Below are 17,171 nucleotides of genomic sequence, written 5' to 3'. Positions count from 1 at the left end.
TGACATTGGATTGTAACACAAAATTGACTTTCGTTGTGTGTTCCAGTACCTCTGTATCGTATTGCATGTATCGTAATCTATTTCCTTAGTTCTAAACCATAATTTTATTAAATTAAAATAAATTAAATAAATTATTGAGTAATGGTCGATGCAATGGCTACGCTTTACATTGGTAGATTGCTTGTTTCGTATGATTAAAAAATAAAAAATAAAAATTTTTCTAGGTAAAAAATGACTTTTAAGAGAATCAAATGAATTAGGAAATTTTCTTTGGCAAAAAAAGGATTTGTGAGTATGTGGGTGCGTGCCGATGCAGCATGCACATCTTATTTCATTAGTAAAAAAGTTATTCTTGAATATGGAAGTTATCGCATTAAATAACAGTAACAGTTAGCCCATCATGATCAAATGTAAAAAAAAACTTTTTCAACAATTTAGTGCATCAACAAAAAAAAACTATTTTTTTATATCAACCGGAACGAATTCGTATGCCGTCGATATCGGATGCTGTACATGTTCATCGAAGCTAAAAATTTCGGCATCTGAATCGTACGGAACACCTTGGTCAGCCGCCATTTGATTTATGGCAATATCATTTGATAAATCGACCGGATAATGTTCATTCAGATAAATGTTCTCGTCGTTCGCATTCTCCTCATCCGACTCATTCTCAGTCGATTCCCATGCATTTTCCGTGGCTGGCAATGATGTTGCTGATGGCGAATTGTTTGGCATGAACTCCTCCAGACGATTGTTTGTGTAATTTTCGTCTTCAAGTGGTAGCGGTTGTTGTTGTTGTTGGTGGTGGTGGTGCTGGTATAGTTGTTGATGGTGTTGATGGTGGTTTTGTAACTGCTGTTGCTGGTTATTATCGTCGTCAAGTTCAAAATTCTGTGCGAAATAATTGAAGGGAAATGTGCATAATAAATGAAAATGTGAATTTGTGCAATTTCAAAATAATAATAATGTTGCCGTCGTTGTTGTTGTTGTTGTAAAATAGTTTCGGTCGGTAATAATGTTTGAATTTATATTTTACATTATACTATGCAATAGTACCATATACATGCACACACACCAATAATAGTAACATTTTACGGTTATTATAAGTGTATATAACTGCTCTGTTCTGCGGCAATTTAAGCCATGCAAATTTCAAAATAATAATAAATTAAATGCCGGAGAAAAACGATGTGCATAATAAAGTTTTATCATCCCAGTGTTCGAAAAAAAAACTTGTGTTATACAAACTGTATCCCGGCGATAATTGAGTTAACCACGCAGTTTTTCTTCCCGTTCCTTGTTCTTCTTCTCACTTTTTTGTCCTCGCCCATAAACTGCATTGAACCATAAGCAAAGTTCCCATTTTATTATCCCATTTTTCGCCTCTCATCAAATGATTCAAGTGAATATGGTTTGTACTCTATCTGTAGTCTATAGTATATATAAGTGCATTACATCACCGTGTGTTTGCTTATCGTTCCATGGAAATTTAAACTTTCTTGTTTATTGTAAATGAAAATTTGAATGAAAATTTAAATGAAAAATAATTGAATGTACGCTTTGGGTATGTTGTGCTTGACGAATGAGCACATTCTATTGGTTTAACAATGGTTAGTAGTTACGCTTGTGTAGGACAGAAAATGAGCTATTAAGTCTTTTAGGGTTTAACAGTTCGTGACTGAATCTTTTTTGGAATTAAAATTGAATTCCCTCAGGGGACTACTTTCAGTACATGTCGAACTGATACAATAATTGCTTTTTAGACGTGTGGACATCACTACGTGTTGGGATACATTTCATTTACAGGACCTACAGCAAACCAGCCGAGAATCTTCTCACTGAGCCATACCTAGTAAAAATAAAAGTCTCAAAGGTTCGAAAAGAGACGTCTCGCGTCTCACAATACAAAGGATTTGAGACCGTGAGACGTCTCTTTTCGAACTTTTTAGACTTTTATTTTTACTTGGGATAGCGTTCTCAATTCCGTTGGAATTTCTTTCAAACCGTTGTTACAGAGAAAAAAATCCTCGTGTGATTAAAGTACGTTCTTTAATCCCTAACTGTCCCTAACAAATCAAAAGTAATGCCACACGGACCTAATATTTTGATCTCGGTAGGGAATTGATATGCTTAGCGTTTCATTATACGTATAGTTCACAACATTGTTCAGCGGAGAAGAGAAAACGACTATTTTCTTGTCTGTGTTGTAAAAAGAATTTTTCATGCTAGCGATGCGAAAATCCCTATTTTGTCCACAATGAAGCGCTTGTGTAAATGCCGTTTTGTTGTTATTCTGAGAGGCGCTATTTTATGTGAGAAAATAATCATTTTCTCCCCTAAAATGGTGTTGAGTCATATTGGGTGAGAAAATGGTTATTTTCTCACCTAAAACGGCTGAATACCGAAACACGCCAAAATGGTCAAAAATGCGGACCTTCGCAACACGCATAAAAAACGTTGTGTTCACCTCGGGGAGAAATAGGAAATTTCACCTTCGCCCTGACCGCAAACTTTGACTCTTGGTGAAACTTCCTATTTTCTTCCCTTGGCTAACCAACAACTATTACTCAACTGTTGCAATGGTGCAATAGATCTTCGATTTTTCAGGTAATAACAGAATTACATTTTGTATACTAGATTACTTCCTAGTTTGGAACGTTTTATTTTGCTAAGTGTCAGGGTTGCTGTCTAAGCCGAACAGGGGTTTTAATCAAGTCAAGATATAAGTATCCAAACAAGGACGTAAGTTATTTTACTCCACCGGGAAACTAGTTTTACCTCTAATGTCATTGAAGTAATGACTAATTTTCCGATGGTGCAATGAGTAAAGAATTTTGCATATTTGCGGCCAGAAACTGATTCACTCAAAAACCAGATTTTCACATTTTCAAATTCATCACTTCGTGCTCGTAGCATCGATACCATTAAGTGGAAATTCTTTACTTTAAATACCTACTAACTGATGATACCGACCAAAAAATGGCATTATAGGAATATTCGTACAGGCAGTGGAAGTCAAAATTGTAACTGATTTCGAAACATTTTTACAATTAATATTAATTGGTGCAAAGTCATTGTGAGATAGTAGATTTTGTTGAGTGCATTGGAAGTATTGGAGGAATAAATTTTGTGATATAAGTCTGTCTCACTCGTTGAGCAACAATTGCTTCGAAAACTGTTATTACAGTTGGAGTGCCCGAACAGGAGCCAAGATAAAATAACAGTTTACGTAGCTTGTTGATTAAATGTGGTTCAGTTTAATAGCTTAGCTATCCCATCTGGCGAGTTCGACTTAAACCAATGAAAACAATAGTCACTTACCAAAAAGATAAAAATTTGAAAAGTCGAGTTTTTGCGTGAATTTTGTTCATCCGAGGCGTAGTTGAAGTCACATTAAAACTGGACTTTTCACTTTTATTCCAAGTATTGTAATGGGGCTTTACATGTTAGGGCTGTCAAAAGTTCTGGAAACATCAATGTAACGAACGATTTTCGACCCGTGAACATGTAAAGTCTATTACTTCACATGTTTTGACATAGATTTAGTTAACTTTAGCCAAAGCTTATTGCTTATGTTTCATCGTCATTATCGTTCCTAGTTAATTGGTAAAAATTATCAGAGACTTTTAGTGGACAACAGCAACTTTCTTAAAAATTTTTAAAAGTTCCGAGAAAAATTAGTCTAACAGAAGACGTTGCCATCATTGATCCACTCAACTTCCTTTACGTTGTTAACATTAGTTTAAGATGCATTTGTGAAAGCCATTGGAAATAGCAAAAGAAATTCAATCTGACCGGAATACATTTCTAATTGACAAAGTGATACTACGACACAAATTCGTTTGGGTTAGTTTTCAAACTCAAATAGGAGAGTTTATAATAAGTTCACGTGAAAAAATCACAACATGACAACAAACGTGCGAATCAAGACGGACGTGCTGAATGCTGCATTCATTTGATGCAAAGTAATTCAAAAATGTAATTGGTTCTCTATACGCTGCAATTAGCAGTAAAGAAATTCACAAGAATCGAGACGACACTATTCAATTCAACAATCATATTAAACACTCCGAAAACCGTTTATATGCACTCGCATCTCATGAATAAATATCTAGTTCTCCAAATTATGTGCACGAGCATCACGACAAGTGAAATGGAATTCCATTTCCGGATTTTATATATTTCCTACCTTCTAAACGAATCAAGCGCCCAGGTATATTACTTCATTTATTCACCGTAAAATGAATGCGTGATAAATTTTTGTGACGAAAATTCGATTCCAAAGCTTAATATATCCTTTAACACCCTCGATAATATCCTTAAATCACAGTCTTAAAATACGAATTTCTTAGCACTATCTCGATATAAATAACACACACACACCGGTAATATAGCAACAGCACGAAGAAGGAGACCAACAAAAAAACGTCTCTCCAGAAGAAAAAAAATATAAATTCGGTATACCTTGACGAAATGGACGATGTGACTTAGCTTTATTATATGCCATCATCAATGTTATAGAGGATTCGGTGTAACCATCTATACACAGTCACTTCACTTTACCCCCAAAAGAAACCCCATAAAACTTTTTCAATTTAGGATAATCGCAGTGTATATAATCCCCCCCGTTCATTGAGACATACCTTACACACAAGCTTTTATAGTTATAGAGCCGTGTACACCAGCCAAAGCATAATATTGTTGACCAAAAGGACGAAAAAGACGAGAGAAAAAAAGAACCAAAATGTAAAAAGTCCTTTATTTGTCCATTTCTCATTTCGCTTATGGGCATCCATAAAATAGTGTATTTTATACGAGTATGATGATATCTGTTCGGGGGTATACCTATATTTATATGGAATGAACTGTGCTGTGGGAAGCAGGACCTATTTTCGTGAAATTGATGCTTGAAAATTCTCGAAATTCTTGGAAATGCTAAAATCGTGAACTTTCAAGAATTTCGTGAACTTGTAGATAATTATTGAATTTCTCGAAAAAATTCTCGTAATTCTTGAAAATGCTTGCTATTCTTAAAATAAAGAATTTTCGAGAATTTCAGGGATTAGAATTCCTAAAATTCTTTAAATTTCTGAAATTCTTATTTGCGAAGATTCCTAAAATTCTTGAAAATTACTTAAATCGATAATTTAGAAGAATTTCGTGAATTTGAAAATATTACTGGAATTCCTGAAGTTCTCGAAAAATTCTTGAAATTCTTGAAATTGCTTTATGGTTATAAAATCAAATTGGAGAATTCAAGAACTGAAATTTCTCAAAATCTTGTGAATTACCTAAATTTTTGAAATTCCTGAAATTCTTGAAATTCCTGAAGTTCTTTTCAGAAAATTCTTGAATATTCCTAAAATTCTTGAAAATGCCTGAATTTCTTAAAAATGACTTAAATCGAAAATTTTGAAAAATTTCGTTATTGAAGAATATAAATTCTTGAAAGACCTGAAAATTCTCGAAAACTCACGTAAATATCGCAAATTCGAGAAAAAAAAATCCTGAAAATAGTCCCTGGTATGTAGTGTATGTGCCCTGTCGTCAGTTTTGTCCACAAAGTCCCCCGTACATTGCAATATATAGCAAAAACATATTTCAACAATAGACGAGAGCTGCAAATATTGTATAGAACACAGAGATTCCAGCCGACAGAAAGTGAAACGATACAAAATGTTCCATCTTGTGTGCAATGGTTAGTATAAATATACAAAACTATTGTCCGGAAAAAGTTTCACATTTGCACTGGAGCACCAGTGCTCCAGATGTTGTCCTCATCATCATCGTCGGCGTATATTTCTTGTTAATTATTATATTTTTGTGTTTTGTGTTCCGTCTCTGTGGATGAATTGAGGTTTTGTTATTTACTGAATTGACTTCCAGATGTAGAATAGGTGGTGAGAGCGACTGAATGAGTTCCATTTTCATGTTGATAAAAGATTATTTATGAAGGGAATAATAATACAATTCAATTGTGACGGGCGACAATGGTCGCTTCCATTTGTTTGTATATAATACAGGAGTTGGGCTCTGTGTTATTATGTGAGGGTGTGGGTGTACCTTTAGTACTTTAGTCTCAATCTCTGTCCTTTTTTTCTTCTTGTTTATCATTCATTTATTTCGTCGAAATTCGGAAGGTTGTTGAGCATCCCACTTTACAGTTTCGAGCAAGCAATGTGGAAATAACCGAACTCGCACTCAATTACAAAACTGTTTTTCTAATCATTTCGGATCCTGGAGTATTATACACATACGAGGATGAGAGGTTAAATGTATGCGGCTTAGTTCTATGGAAACAGATCTTAGTTGAAGGACCACAATGTTGTGTAAAGAGCTCAGAGAAGTAATTTTTGTGCAAATAAAATAGGAACAGAGGTTGCTATGGAACTGTTGTACGGATTTGTAGGCAAAGAAATGCGAAAAGGACCAGAGATGCTTGTGCTACTTATGACCGACTATGAAAACGAAGTGCTTATAGAAATGTTGGCTAATATTTAAGATTATGGAATTCAATCGTAACAGTTTTCACTTAAATTCAGAAGGAGAGGATTGATGGAAAATGTAACGAGAAGTACAAAAGTTAATTTTAGCAAAGGAAACTGTACCGAAAGCATTTTATTTTCATCGACTAGTATGCATTCCACTCTTCTTGTTTGTAAATAATGTTTGACAGAAAATATAAATTCATTTCAACAAAGTGAGCGACAAGCTCTCGTTATTGTTCTCTTTTACAACAAAATAATGTCGTGTCTAATGAAGTACAAGATTTTGTATCAAACCATCGGCGGTAAATTGCACAAACGGAGCAACAGATTAAAGATTCGAAGATTTGATTGACAATTCGCTTGTGTTGCCTTAAGTAAAACTTAATACTGCTAGACATTATAGATTTGACTTAATTTTATCAAAAAATTGTAAGTTTGGCTTTCTGGGTTCGAATGCAACAACTTGAATTACCATCCATTTCAATAGAAAATGTATCTGAAGTTCCTGCAACAATTTTTGGAAAATATGAATAATGCTAAGGCTAGGGAAAGCTAGCTCCATCGAACCTGTCAGGTCAGGTTTCAGATAACCTGAACTTTTCATACACATTTTTAGGTCAACTGGTCCGGTTTCAGGTCAGATGAGACCTGATCAATAAAATCAGGTGTCAGCTAAGAACAGGTTACATCATGTTCTGTTCAGGTATTATCAGTTCAGGGTAAGATAAACCAACAGGTCAGATCTTAAATAGTACTTAAGTCTGTGCTGCTAAGAGATAAAAAGGCAAACGAAATTAAACAAAGCGAAAACACGCTCACAATAGGCCTTGGTCTTGTGGGTTACTGAACATTTTCTTTCCTTTATGAGCGTCCAAGCGAAATTCGAAAGTGTAAATAAAGAAAATTTAACGGACGACTCAGTCAGCCTTTCACAAAAATGATCTGGGGTCGATTCCCCGGTCAGACAAAATTCCATAGGGAACGTCCTGAAATTCTCACTCAACCTTCATAATTTGGATAGTTACAGTCCGTTTGGTGGCTGCACCGATTTACACACTGAATGAAGTTTCGTAGTTCCAATAAGGTGAGTTTGAGTATACTTATATATCTAGCCTACATTCAGGCGAGATATAGTTGCACCTACACCTTTAAGAGGGCAGACTAGGTGTGAAGTAGGCTATATATTGAAAAATTGGTTTTAAAATTAATGTAGACCATTTAATAAAAATCTGTTCCAGCAATTAGATGAGCAATATGTTTATCTATCTCTAAAAAATGAAAAACGATTTACAATAAGCAACAGTTGGAAGAAAACCGATTTCCAAAATATGAACGTCGCTTAAAGTTAGGCTATGCAATATTTTTTTGGAAATCGGTTTTCTTCCAACTGTTGCTTATTGTAAATCGTTTTTCATTTTTTAGAGATAGATAAACATATTGCTCATCTAATTGCTGGAACAGATTTTCATTAAATGGTCTACATTAATTTTAAAACCAATTTTTCAATATATAGCCTACTTCACACCTAGTCTGCCCTCTTAACTATTTTTGTACACATAAATATTTTGCATAAATCTAGGCGTTTTTTGGAAGTTAAACCGTTGGTTCAGACTGAAATGGTTATTGGCTGTAAAAGCCTGTTGGTGAAGTGGGAAAACCAACCAACCACGGCAAAAATAGTCTTGCATTCGCACGTATCATAATTCAGGAATCTTTCATGAATTTACTTGGAAAAAAGAAGCTCTGTATGTTAAAAGCACTTAAATTGAACGAAATGGAGCGAAGTAAAAGATTTGTCAATGACTCTAGAGATACGGTTGTCGCCTGTAAGGATAACCAATCAAATCTTTAGTTATAAAATTAATATGTTAAAATGAATGAAGTACTAGATTACATTAAATTGTAAACTAATATTGAATCTGATCTAGTACTTCGTTCATTTTAACATTGGTGTTTCTAGAAGGAACAACCTTGCATATTTCTCTAGTAGTTATCGGCCCTACTCGAAAATTTATTCTCAATAAAAAAAATGCAACTGGTGTCAATGCACTAACTTTTCAGGTGCATGCAAAACATCACATTTAATATGTATAATACCGAAAGAGAGAAAAAACTAATTAAAAATTCATTGCGAAATAATTTTAATGAGCAATTATTGGAAAACGTCAGCAACTATTCAATTTGATAGTAAAAGAATAAATTGGATTTATCATGTTCAGATGGGTAATTCAAGCGGGGTAATTGCTATAATAAATTTAACGAATAACAATAATCGTTTAAAGTAATTTGCATAATTTTATGGCGAAAATATAAAAAAAATCCGACACACGAAAAAAATGTTATAGGAAAACTATACCATGTACAACCCATGTTCAACGACAACAAAAAAATTGGCTTCGCCCGCCATGATAATGCAATTGAAACCATTTTTAAAATGATTTCAATTTACCGAAAAAGGATGCTGTTTAGTTCATTATGGCGATATAAAAATCCATCTGATATCACATAATGGTTTCGGTATAAAAATAAATGAACGCGAAACAACACACACACGGATTCATGTGCTGAAAATTGTGTTCCTTTTGAAATTTAATTTTTTTTTTTCAATTCGGGTACCCGTCTGCAATTCTGCACGCGTTATAATTAAATTTTATTTTTGGAAAATTGCCGGTTATGTGACATGGGTAAATTTATTGCGCTTTTCGCAATACTGGTGACTATTTTAACCTTTTTTTTGTATTGTTGTTGGATGAAATTTGATTTACAAAATTAATATTCATTTCTAAATTATTAAATTAATTAAACGAATTTATGGGTTGTCATTCAAACGTGGATTATTTGGGAACGATGATATTCGATTTTTTAACGATGACGCCAGTCGCGTCGGTTTTTTTTATCTAATTCAATTTTTGGTAGAATGTTTCGAGCGAGTATGTAGAAGACCAGTTAGTTCTAACTCTCCTTGAGGTATAGAATATTTTTATATAAGTTTTCACACATCACTCAAGGCAAGTTAAAATAACTGGTCCGCATTTCCTTTTCTCTCATAGTCTTAAGATTATTATGATAAAGAGAAGGAAATATAATTCGGACCAGTTACTTTAACTTGCCCTGAGAGATGTGTCAAAATTTATATGAAAGTATTCCATACCTCAAGACGAGTTATAATTAACTGGTCTTCGGTATTCTCGCTCTAATCATAACCGTTTATCGATCACTTCGTGAAAATGTCAACTTTTAGGACACTTGGTAATTTTATAGGAAAAATCTACCTTCTGAAAGATCGGGTAAGACACCACTGGAATTTATCACGAAGGCAATCACACCTAAATTAGCATGAACTTGAACATAGAAGAGAATGCACTAATATATGAAAAAATTGGGTGCCTGCTGAACAATTTATCAATTATTTTACGGGCTAATCATTTTCGTTTTCAGAGATGTTAAATGATAATTGACTTATGATGATAAGCCGCATGAGTTAAACATTATGGTATCCTCAATTAATGATCAATTATTACAACCTTCCAAGTTCTTTCCAGTAATTGATCATTGAGAACTAGAGTCACGATAATTGTCTGTTAATCTACTGCACGTTTCCAATTCTTGTTGTTCGATTTAAGTTAATCATTTGAATATTTACTGCGGAAAGATAATTTGTTGTTGTGAACTGTTACGGAATTCATCTGCTATAAACGACAATCTCTGAGTAAAATTGACATTCAAAGAACTGAAGTACTAGATCAATCGATTTTAGATTCTTTAATAGAAAGAAGGACTACGACCAGTTAAGAAAAATGAAAGTGAAAACCAGGTACGGTCAGTCCATACAAACCGGAGGAAATAGCGATTTAATATTAAAAAAAACTCACCTTTAGTCATTTTCATTGAGTGATGAGTTTGTTTATATGAAATCGCTATTTCCTCCGCTCCATATAAATTTTGACATTAGACCACACCTATATAGTATACTTTCATTGGTTAAGGCAATTGAAGTAAGGGATTTTACATAGTGGTATCTTGAAATTTGTTAGAAGTAATAGAGCGGATAAGTGTTTTATGATATGAATTCCGTCTTTTTTCTCGTCAAGTGTAGCAAAATTGCCTGAAAACGGAGCGTTTTGCTCAATGGTATTAGTTTGTTAATTATGACATGGTTCTTGCTGAATCTAAAAGAGCAGTGCAATGCTCTGATTCTACTTGTAAAGCAGTCAATACCAGGACACGTCCGTAATTTAACCTATCACATGTGGCTAGCTATTCATCTGTTATTGATAATACCGACAAAAATAATGAAGAACTCTGGGTAATATGATTCTTTGTATAGTAAAATTATTGTAAAAAAAATTGAAGTACAAGATTTGAAATCAACGGATTAAAAATACTTTGATCGATGGAAGTAATAGACCCGATAATAATACTGGTCATATTCCTGCCGTCTGTAACAGGCTAAATTCACTCGAAAGCTATGTAAATTTCTCGTTCGGGTTTGTAGGCCCGCTGCTAGATTCGACTGGAGTAAAAAAAGATGAAATTACTGAATATTACATTACGAACGTTACAATAAGGTGGAAAATTTAAACGGTCTCGTTAGCGAAATATAAGAAGAATGAAGTTTCAACAAGGCTGACGGTGTCAATACAAGTTTTCTTTGTAATGAAAACCAAAAATATCGTAAGCCTATTCAGACCGCAGCTAAATGAATGAAATTTCATTTTTCTTGCAATTCGCTACTGTGACACGTCTCTTTTCTGCATTTAAGGAGACATTATTCAAATTTTTTATTTGACAAAAGACATTTTGGTGTGTTCGTTTATGGAGACAGGAGGATGTTTTTAGTTTATTGTGGTTATTACTTCCACTTACACTACGCTTTTCTTCACTCGACGATTCTTTGTAGAGCACTTTAACATTTGTACAAAAGTTCATTTCGCAAAGCTCATAATTTTCAGATAAATTTACCAAATTAAGGTTAACAAGCGCACATTTTTCCAAGTTAATCAATTAAGAACGCGAGCAAAAGTAATTCAACAAAGCAAATCACATAATAAAATAATTTTGTCCTTCCAGTGCCCAAAAATAAGGAAACCAACAAATTTTATGTAAACATAATTACAGCAAATTACCATAACGTCTCACGAAACTCTTGGTACCACCGAGAAAAAGAAAAAAAAATTAAGCTCAAAAGAAACAAATTTACAATCTCTCGCACCAAGAAAAAAAGAAAGGAAAGCGAATAAAAACCAAATTCCTTTTTTATTGTTCGTTTGGGAGCGTTTATTGTTTCATAAAGTCCAATTTGCAAAACGAAGTTATTACTGAAGTATCGAACGAAGAGTTGTTTTTTTCTGCCATGGCATAACTAAGGATCGAGAAAGGGCACATTAACTTTTAAGAGTTTCGCAGTTATACTGTTGCCTGATTGTGATGGGTATAACAAAAGAATCGTTTTCGTTCCACTGAATGCAGAATTAAGATACTCGAATCGCCAAATAGAACAAGTGGAAACGCTTCAACATTTCTCTCCGCTTGACGAATTTATTATGCATCTAAAAGAATATGATTTTTAACGATATGGCGAAAGAAGTAGAAAAAAAAGTGCGATTGTTGACGCAGTAAACGAAATATGCTCGTTCGGAGAATTCATGGTTCAATATTTTACGCTAAATTTTTAAAAGGTTTTTATGCAGCTGAATGATGCTGGGTGGAACGTCGTAAAAGCTTTGGTATAAAAGTTTTGCACTTTAAAGTTCTTATCGAAGAAAGCATTCCCTTCGATTTATCAATCTGGAGATGAGACACCAGAGAGTAAGAATGTTTATCGATGGAACTGTTTAAAAGATTTTAGAGATGATGACGATGATTGCGTAAAAGTTAAGTCTTGAATTTGATTTACATTTATCTAAAGGTAAATATTAGCTTGGACAGAAACAGTTTACCGGTGGTTTACGCAAATAGACTGAATGCAGTCACTCTTACTATCGTATATATAATGCGATTTAGGTCGTTCAAGAATTTGATCATCATCATCGGAATGAATATGGTTTTAGATGGGTAGTGCCTGGAATGGAAAATGGATATGAAATTTGAATTTTTTTTAGAGTTCTGTTTAAGATTTGTAAATGATTGATATGTTATTTGGTCGAAAGGCTTATTGATCAATAAACAAATAAACAAATAATCTAGTGCTTGTATATTGAGAAGTAACATGATACCTGGCTGGTATGAATATTATGTTGTGTCTGCTAGAACATTGGTACATTTGGAACATTATCGAACAGTTTTCGAACATAGAGAATGTTGTTTTAAGAAAGAGTAAAATGAAAATAGTTTTCGAAAATGGTATCGCAATGAATGATGAAACTGGTATGGTACAAGTGTGAGAACAAATGAAGTACAAGATGCAAAGTTTTTGGTTCCACCATAAAGGCACATTGAAATGCCCGTAATATATCTTAAGTTGAATGACGAGGTCTACAAATGCCGAAAATCGTATGGGCATACTGTGACGATGATTTGATTGTTCTTTTATACTGGAATTCTGTTTTCTTATACATTACTTTCGGCATGAAAAAGCGACGCACCAGTTTCCTATCCATAAAAAAGACGAAGACGAAGAATGTCGAGATGATCTTCAACGATTTTCACAGAATTGGACTGGACATTAACGTAGTATGGCAATCGTGATCGAAGATGGAAAACAGATGTATTTGGAAAATGTATTGGAATTAATTGATGGACGACAAATCAAAACATATAAAATTGGAGAAAAGCTAAAATATCTGGGAATGAATTTTGAAGATGAAATAGTATTCGATGAAATCAAGATACTATCAAAATTAAAAGATGATCTTGAAACACTAACCAAATCACCACTACTGCATCCTGACCAGAAATTAAATATTATAAATCAGTTCATTTGGCCAACACTCATTACAAACGGCTCTAATACGACATCATCTGCCTGCCATCAGATACACCAAACTCAATGCTAAACTCTGAGAGAAAATATCGCGGTCTAGGTATCCGCTGCGCAACATGGGAAGCATATCTGCTACACATCAACATTGCACAACGACTCGAAAAGATTGATGATCCAGTGCTACAATTTTGTCAAGACTTCCAAACAGAACAGAAAACATGTATGGAAAGCCTGAATTTAACAATCGAATCAGAAATACCATCAGCACAATGCCTACGAAAAGTTCTTCGAGGAAATGAATTTGAGAAATGGTGTGGGTTAAAAGTTCGCGGAGATGGTGTTTGTACATTCATAATGAACAAAATTAGCTTATCATCATCCGAATGGACCAATGAAATCAAAATGTGTACAAACAATTGCGATGTTCGAAGCAACCGTCGAAACGATTCGAGTACTGTCCTCTGCAGACACTGCGGAGAGTATGAAACCCTTTCTCACGTACTCGGAAAGTGTAAAAAAGGCGAACTGCCACACACAAATGGTCACCACCGAGCTTGTAACATCCTTGCCAATGCATTGAAACCAGATTGGAATACAATACGCGAAGACCGAGTGACAACAGTGGAAGGCGACTCAAGATTCACAGACATCGTAGTAATATCAAAAAACGGAAAAATTGGTTACATTCTTGATCCGACAATCATATGGGAAAACACATTATCACAAGTGGAAGAAATAAATAAAGAAAAGCGAGAGCATTATCTTAATACGATAAGGAAATGCAAAGAACGATTTCCGAATGTCAAACATTGGGACGTGATTGGATTATTCTTTGGTGCGAGAGGAATGATTCCGAAATTTACATCAAACATTCTAAAATCAAAATTCAAAAATAAACTTTGGACGAAATTTTAATTTCAATTCTAAAAGATTCACTGCGAATTTTACATCACTAATGAAGTGATTGAAGAACTAAAAACATCAATCGGAATATTTTCAATAAGTTTTGAATGATACAGTATTCTGTGTAAATAGCAACTCCGATAGGAGCAGAACATCTTTAAATAAAGATTTTATCTATGAATAACGGAAAGGTCTGTTAAAACCAAGGAAGTACAAGATTTGGTCTTTATTTTTTGAAAATGCTTTGAACAATTGAAGTAGCAGACTCGATGAGTGTTTTGATTTTATGTTAGATGTCTGTAAAGGGTTAGCCTTTATTTAGATCTACTTAAATGTTACCAGCGCAAATTAGTTGGAATACAATTAGTTATGCGACGTTAACCCTGTAGCATTTATCAATACTGCGACGCTGATTCTATGTTCTTAACATTTTAAAGGAGCGACTTTTACTGTACAGTCTCTACATCAACACATCCAGATTGATTGCCATTTCAATATTAACGACAATGAAGACAAAGGAAAGCGTTTAGCTACGGTTTACGTTGTTTATAATAGCGAAAGGTACGTTCAAACTAATGAAGTACAAGATTTGGCATACATTTCTTGAAAATGCTTTGAACCAACACTTTCTCTAGTGCGACAGCATCATGTAAACAAATGAAGTAGCAGATTCGACAAGCATTTCAGTTATATGCTATGCTGTCTTTGAAATATTAGACTATTATTTACAACATTTATTACCAGCGCCAATTAGTGTTCCTTCTACGCATTAACGTTTATGTAATAGTCAAAGCCACTGACGCGACGCTTTCCATCCCCCAGAGTCCCAGCAACGACACGAAAACAGAATTTCGTAATCAAAAACTAATTTACAATTTACATCAATGAAAAATTGTAATAAAAGCATGCAATTTTGTTGCAGTGTGGCAGAGCTAGCGCTATAGCATAAACCAAAAATTATTCCACACGTACACACACTCTCGTTCCAATTAAAAAATATTTATGTACATCGTAAATCTATAATTATAACTCAGAGTAGAAAACATGACAAAATTAATTCAATTAATTTATGTGCGTTTTTCATTGTCATGGCTTGTTCGTGCTGTTAAAGTTTCAAAATAATAAAAAAAAAATCTGTTTTGCATCATCAAACAACAGGCATAGCTTCTGCCGATGATTTTACCTCAACATCATCAATATCTCCATTGATATCAATTACATTGTTGCTATTGTCCAGCTCCTCAGGTGATCCTTTGTCTAATTCATCATCGTTGTTTGGTTTAACGTCTGTGTCGTCGTCTACACTTTCCACGTCGAATTTCGGTTGGCCATTATTGTTTGTGGCAGTTGTTCTTGTTGTTTCATCATTTACCGGTAAGAAATCGATTACACGAACATTGTAAACGGATGTTCCGAATTCTGTTTCCTTTGTGTAGAATGTGTCGTTGATGACTACCTTACGGCCGTCTATGTACTTTAAATGGCACAACAAACAGGATGGTGTGATTTAGGCGCTTTTGTGTAAGGTGGAAAGCAAAATAATTAATTGATTTCTTACTTCGACTCTTGATGTTGAGTTTGATTTAACGCTGGGATCTGACTTGTCAACAGGTGTATCCGACCAAACATTATGCACTCGTTCCCTCAGTTGACGAACAATATCTGTGAAAAAGGGCAAATATTGTCAGAATTAATTGGTCATTAAACAAATATGATCGAAGGTAATTAGTCGGGGTGATTTTTGTGACAAAAAAAATCTAGAAAAGACAACGATGACGCTGTGTGTAATAGAATATTTCCACCACTGACTGCAATTCAATTTAGATTGTTTCAAGTGATATTATGGCCATTAGTAACGCAGATTGTTTGTTTGGATCAGGTACAGGTGGATAACGTTGTTCAGGATAAACCTGCCAGGTCAGGTAGCCTGAACTTTTCATATAAATTTTTATACATTTTTAGGTAAAGTCAAGATTGATCGAATCGGGTTCAGGTACTTTAATATCAGGTTCAGGTCAACCTGCCTTGTTACGAGAGTTAGTTCAAAAACATTTCATTTTTTTCAAGTTTTCACACAATCTCTAATGAGAGTGTTTAACAAAATTTGTCTATTTTTCAAATTTTGTGTTTCACCTACTTATGAAGGTAGGTAGGTGTCTTAACCTGTTCTTCCAGAACCTTGGGTTTTATTACATTTTCAAAAATATGTTTCATCGACAGCAATGACAATAGTAAGCGAGAAGCTTTCGATATTTGATCTTAAATGACAAAATGTACAAATGAAAACGATGAAGTTGATGATTCTCAGTAAAATTTAGACATAAATTTGCATCGGCTGTTTTTGAGCCAGTCCACTCATACAAACAAAAGTGCTTGCATGGCTAAATACGGGAAATAGTTACACGACGCGCACGGTGGTGGTAGTCTACTGTAAAGACTTGTGACCAGTTTTGGTTCGTATGGGATGGAACAGCAAATTGATGTCTAAAATTCACTGACGTTCCTTGCAGATCAAACGAAGTAATAGATTCTATAAATTATTCTGTGATGGATAAATAGTCTCTCCTATACCAATAGAACCAAAATTACGCAATTTCGTAAGTGTGTCAAATTGACATTTCCCTTCAGAATAACATAAGCAGATAAATGAACAGGGTTTATCTCGACAATCTTTTCGTTAATTTAGTGAGCTGTCAAAACTTATTATCAGTGTTGTTATGCAATCTTCTACATCTGTTGACCGAAATATTTTCGACAGATTAAGAAAATCTATTACTTCATCAGCTTTACCGCACATTTTACTATGAAAGATCAAATTATCCATTGCACATTGCTCATTTTTGTCGTTGCTGTTAATA

The 17,171-nt window shown here is 34.2% G+C and overlaps 1 protein-coding gene across 1 annotated transcript in view; it reads right to left on the bottom strand.

The window, feature by feature from the left end:
• Positions 1–215: 215 nt before the first annotated feature.
• LOC119079090 (protein PFC0760c) overlaps positions 216–17,171 on the bottom strand; it is a 31,851-nt gene continuing 14,895 nt past the window's right edge. The window contains exons 3-5 of the mRNA XM_037186906.1: positions 15,872–15,975; positions 15,497–15,787; positions 216–891 (exon numbers count right to left, since the gene is read on the bottom strand). Of these exons, the coding sequence (XP_037042801.1) occupies positions 457–891; positions 15,497–15,787; positions 15,872–15,975 (830 nt within the window). The 3' untranslated portion in view covers positions 216–456. The remainder of the gene's footprint in view (positions 892–15,496; positions 15,788–15,871; positions 15,976–17,171) is intronic.

This window comes from Bradysia coprophila, unplaced genomic scaffold (assembly GCF_014529535.1).
Source record: "Bradysia coprophila strain Holo2 unplaced genomic scaffold, BU_Bcop_v1 contig_297, whole genome shotgun sequence".
Taxonomy (NCBI): domain Eukaryota; kingdom Metazoa; phylum Arthropoda; class Insecta; order Diptera; family Sciaridae; genus Bradysia; species Bradysia coprophila.
This window is presented reverse-complemented; position numbering and strand designations above follow the sequence as displayed.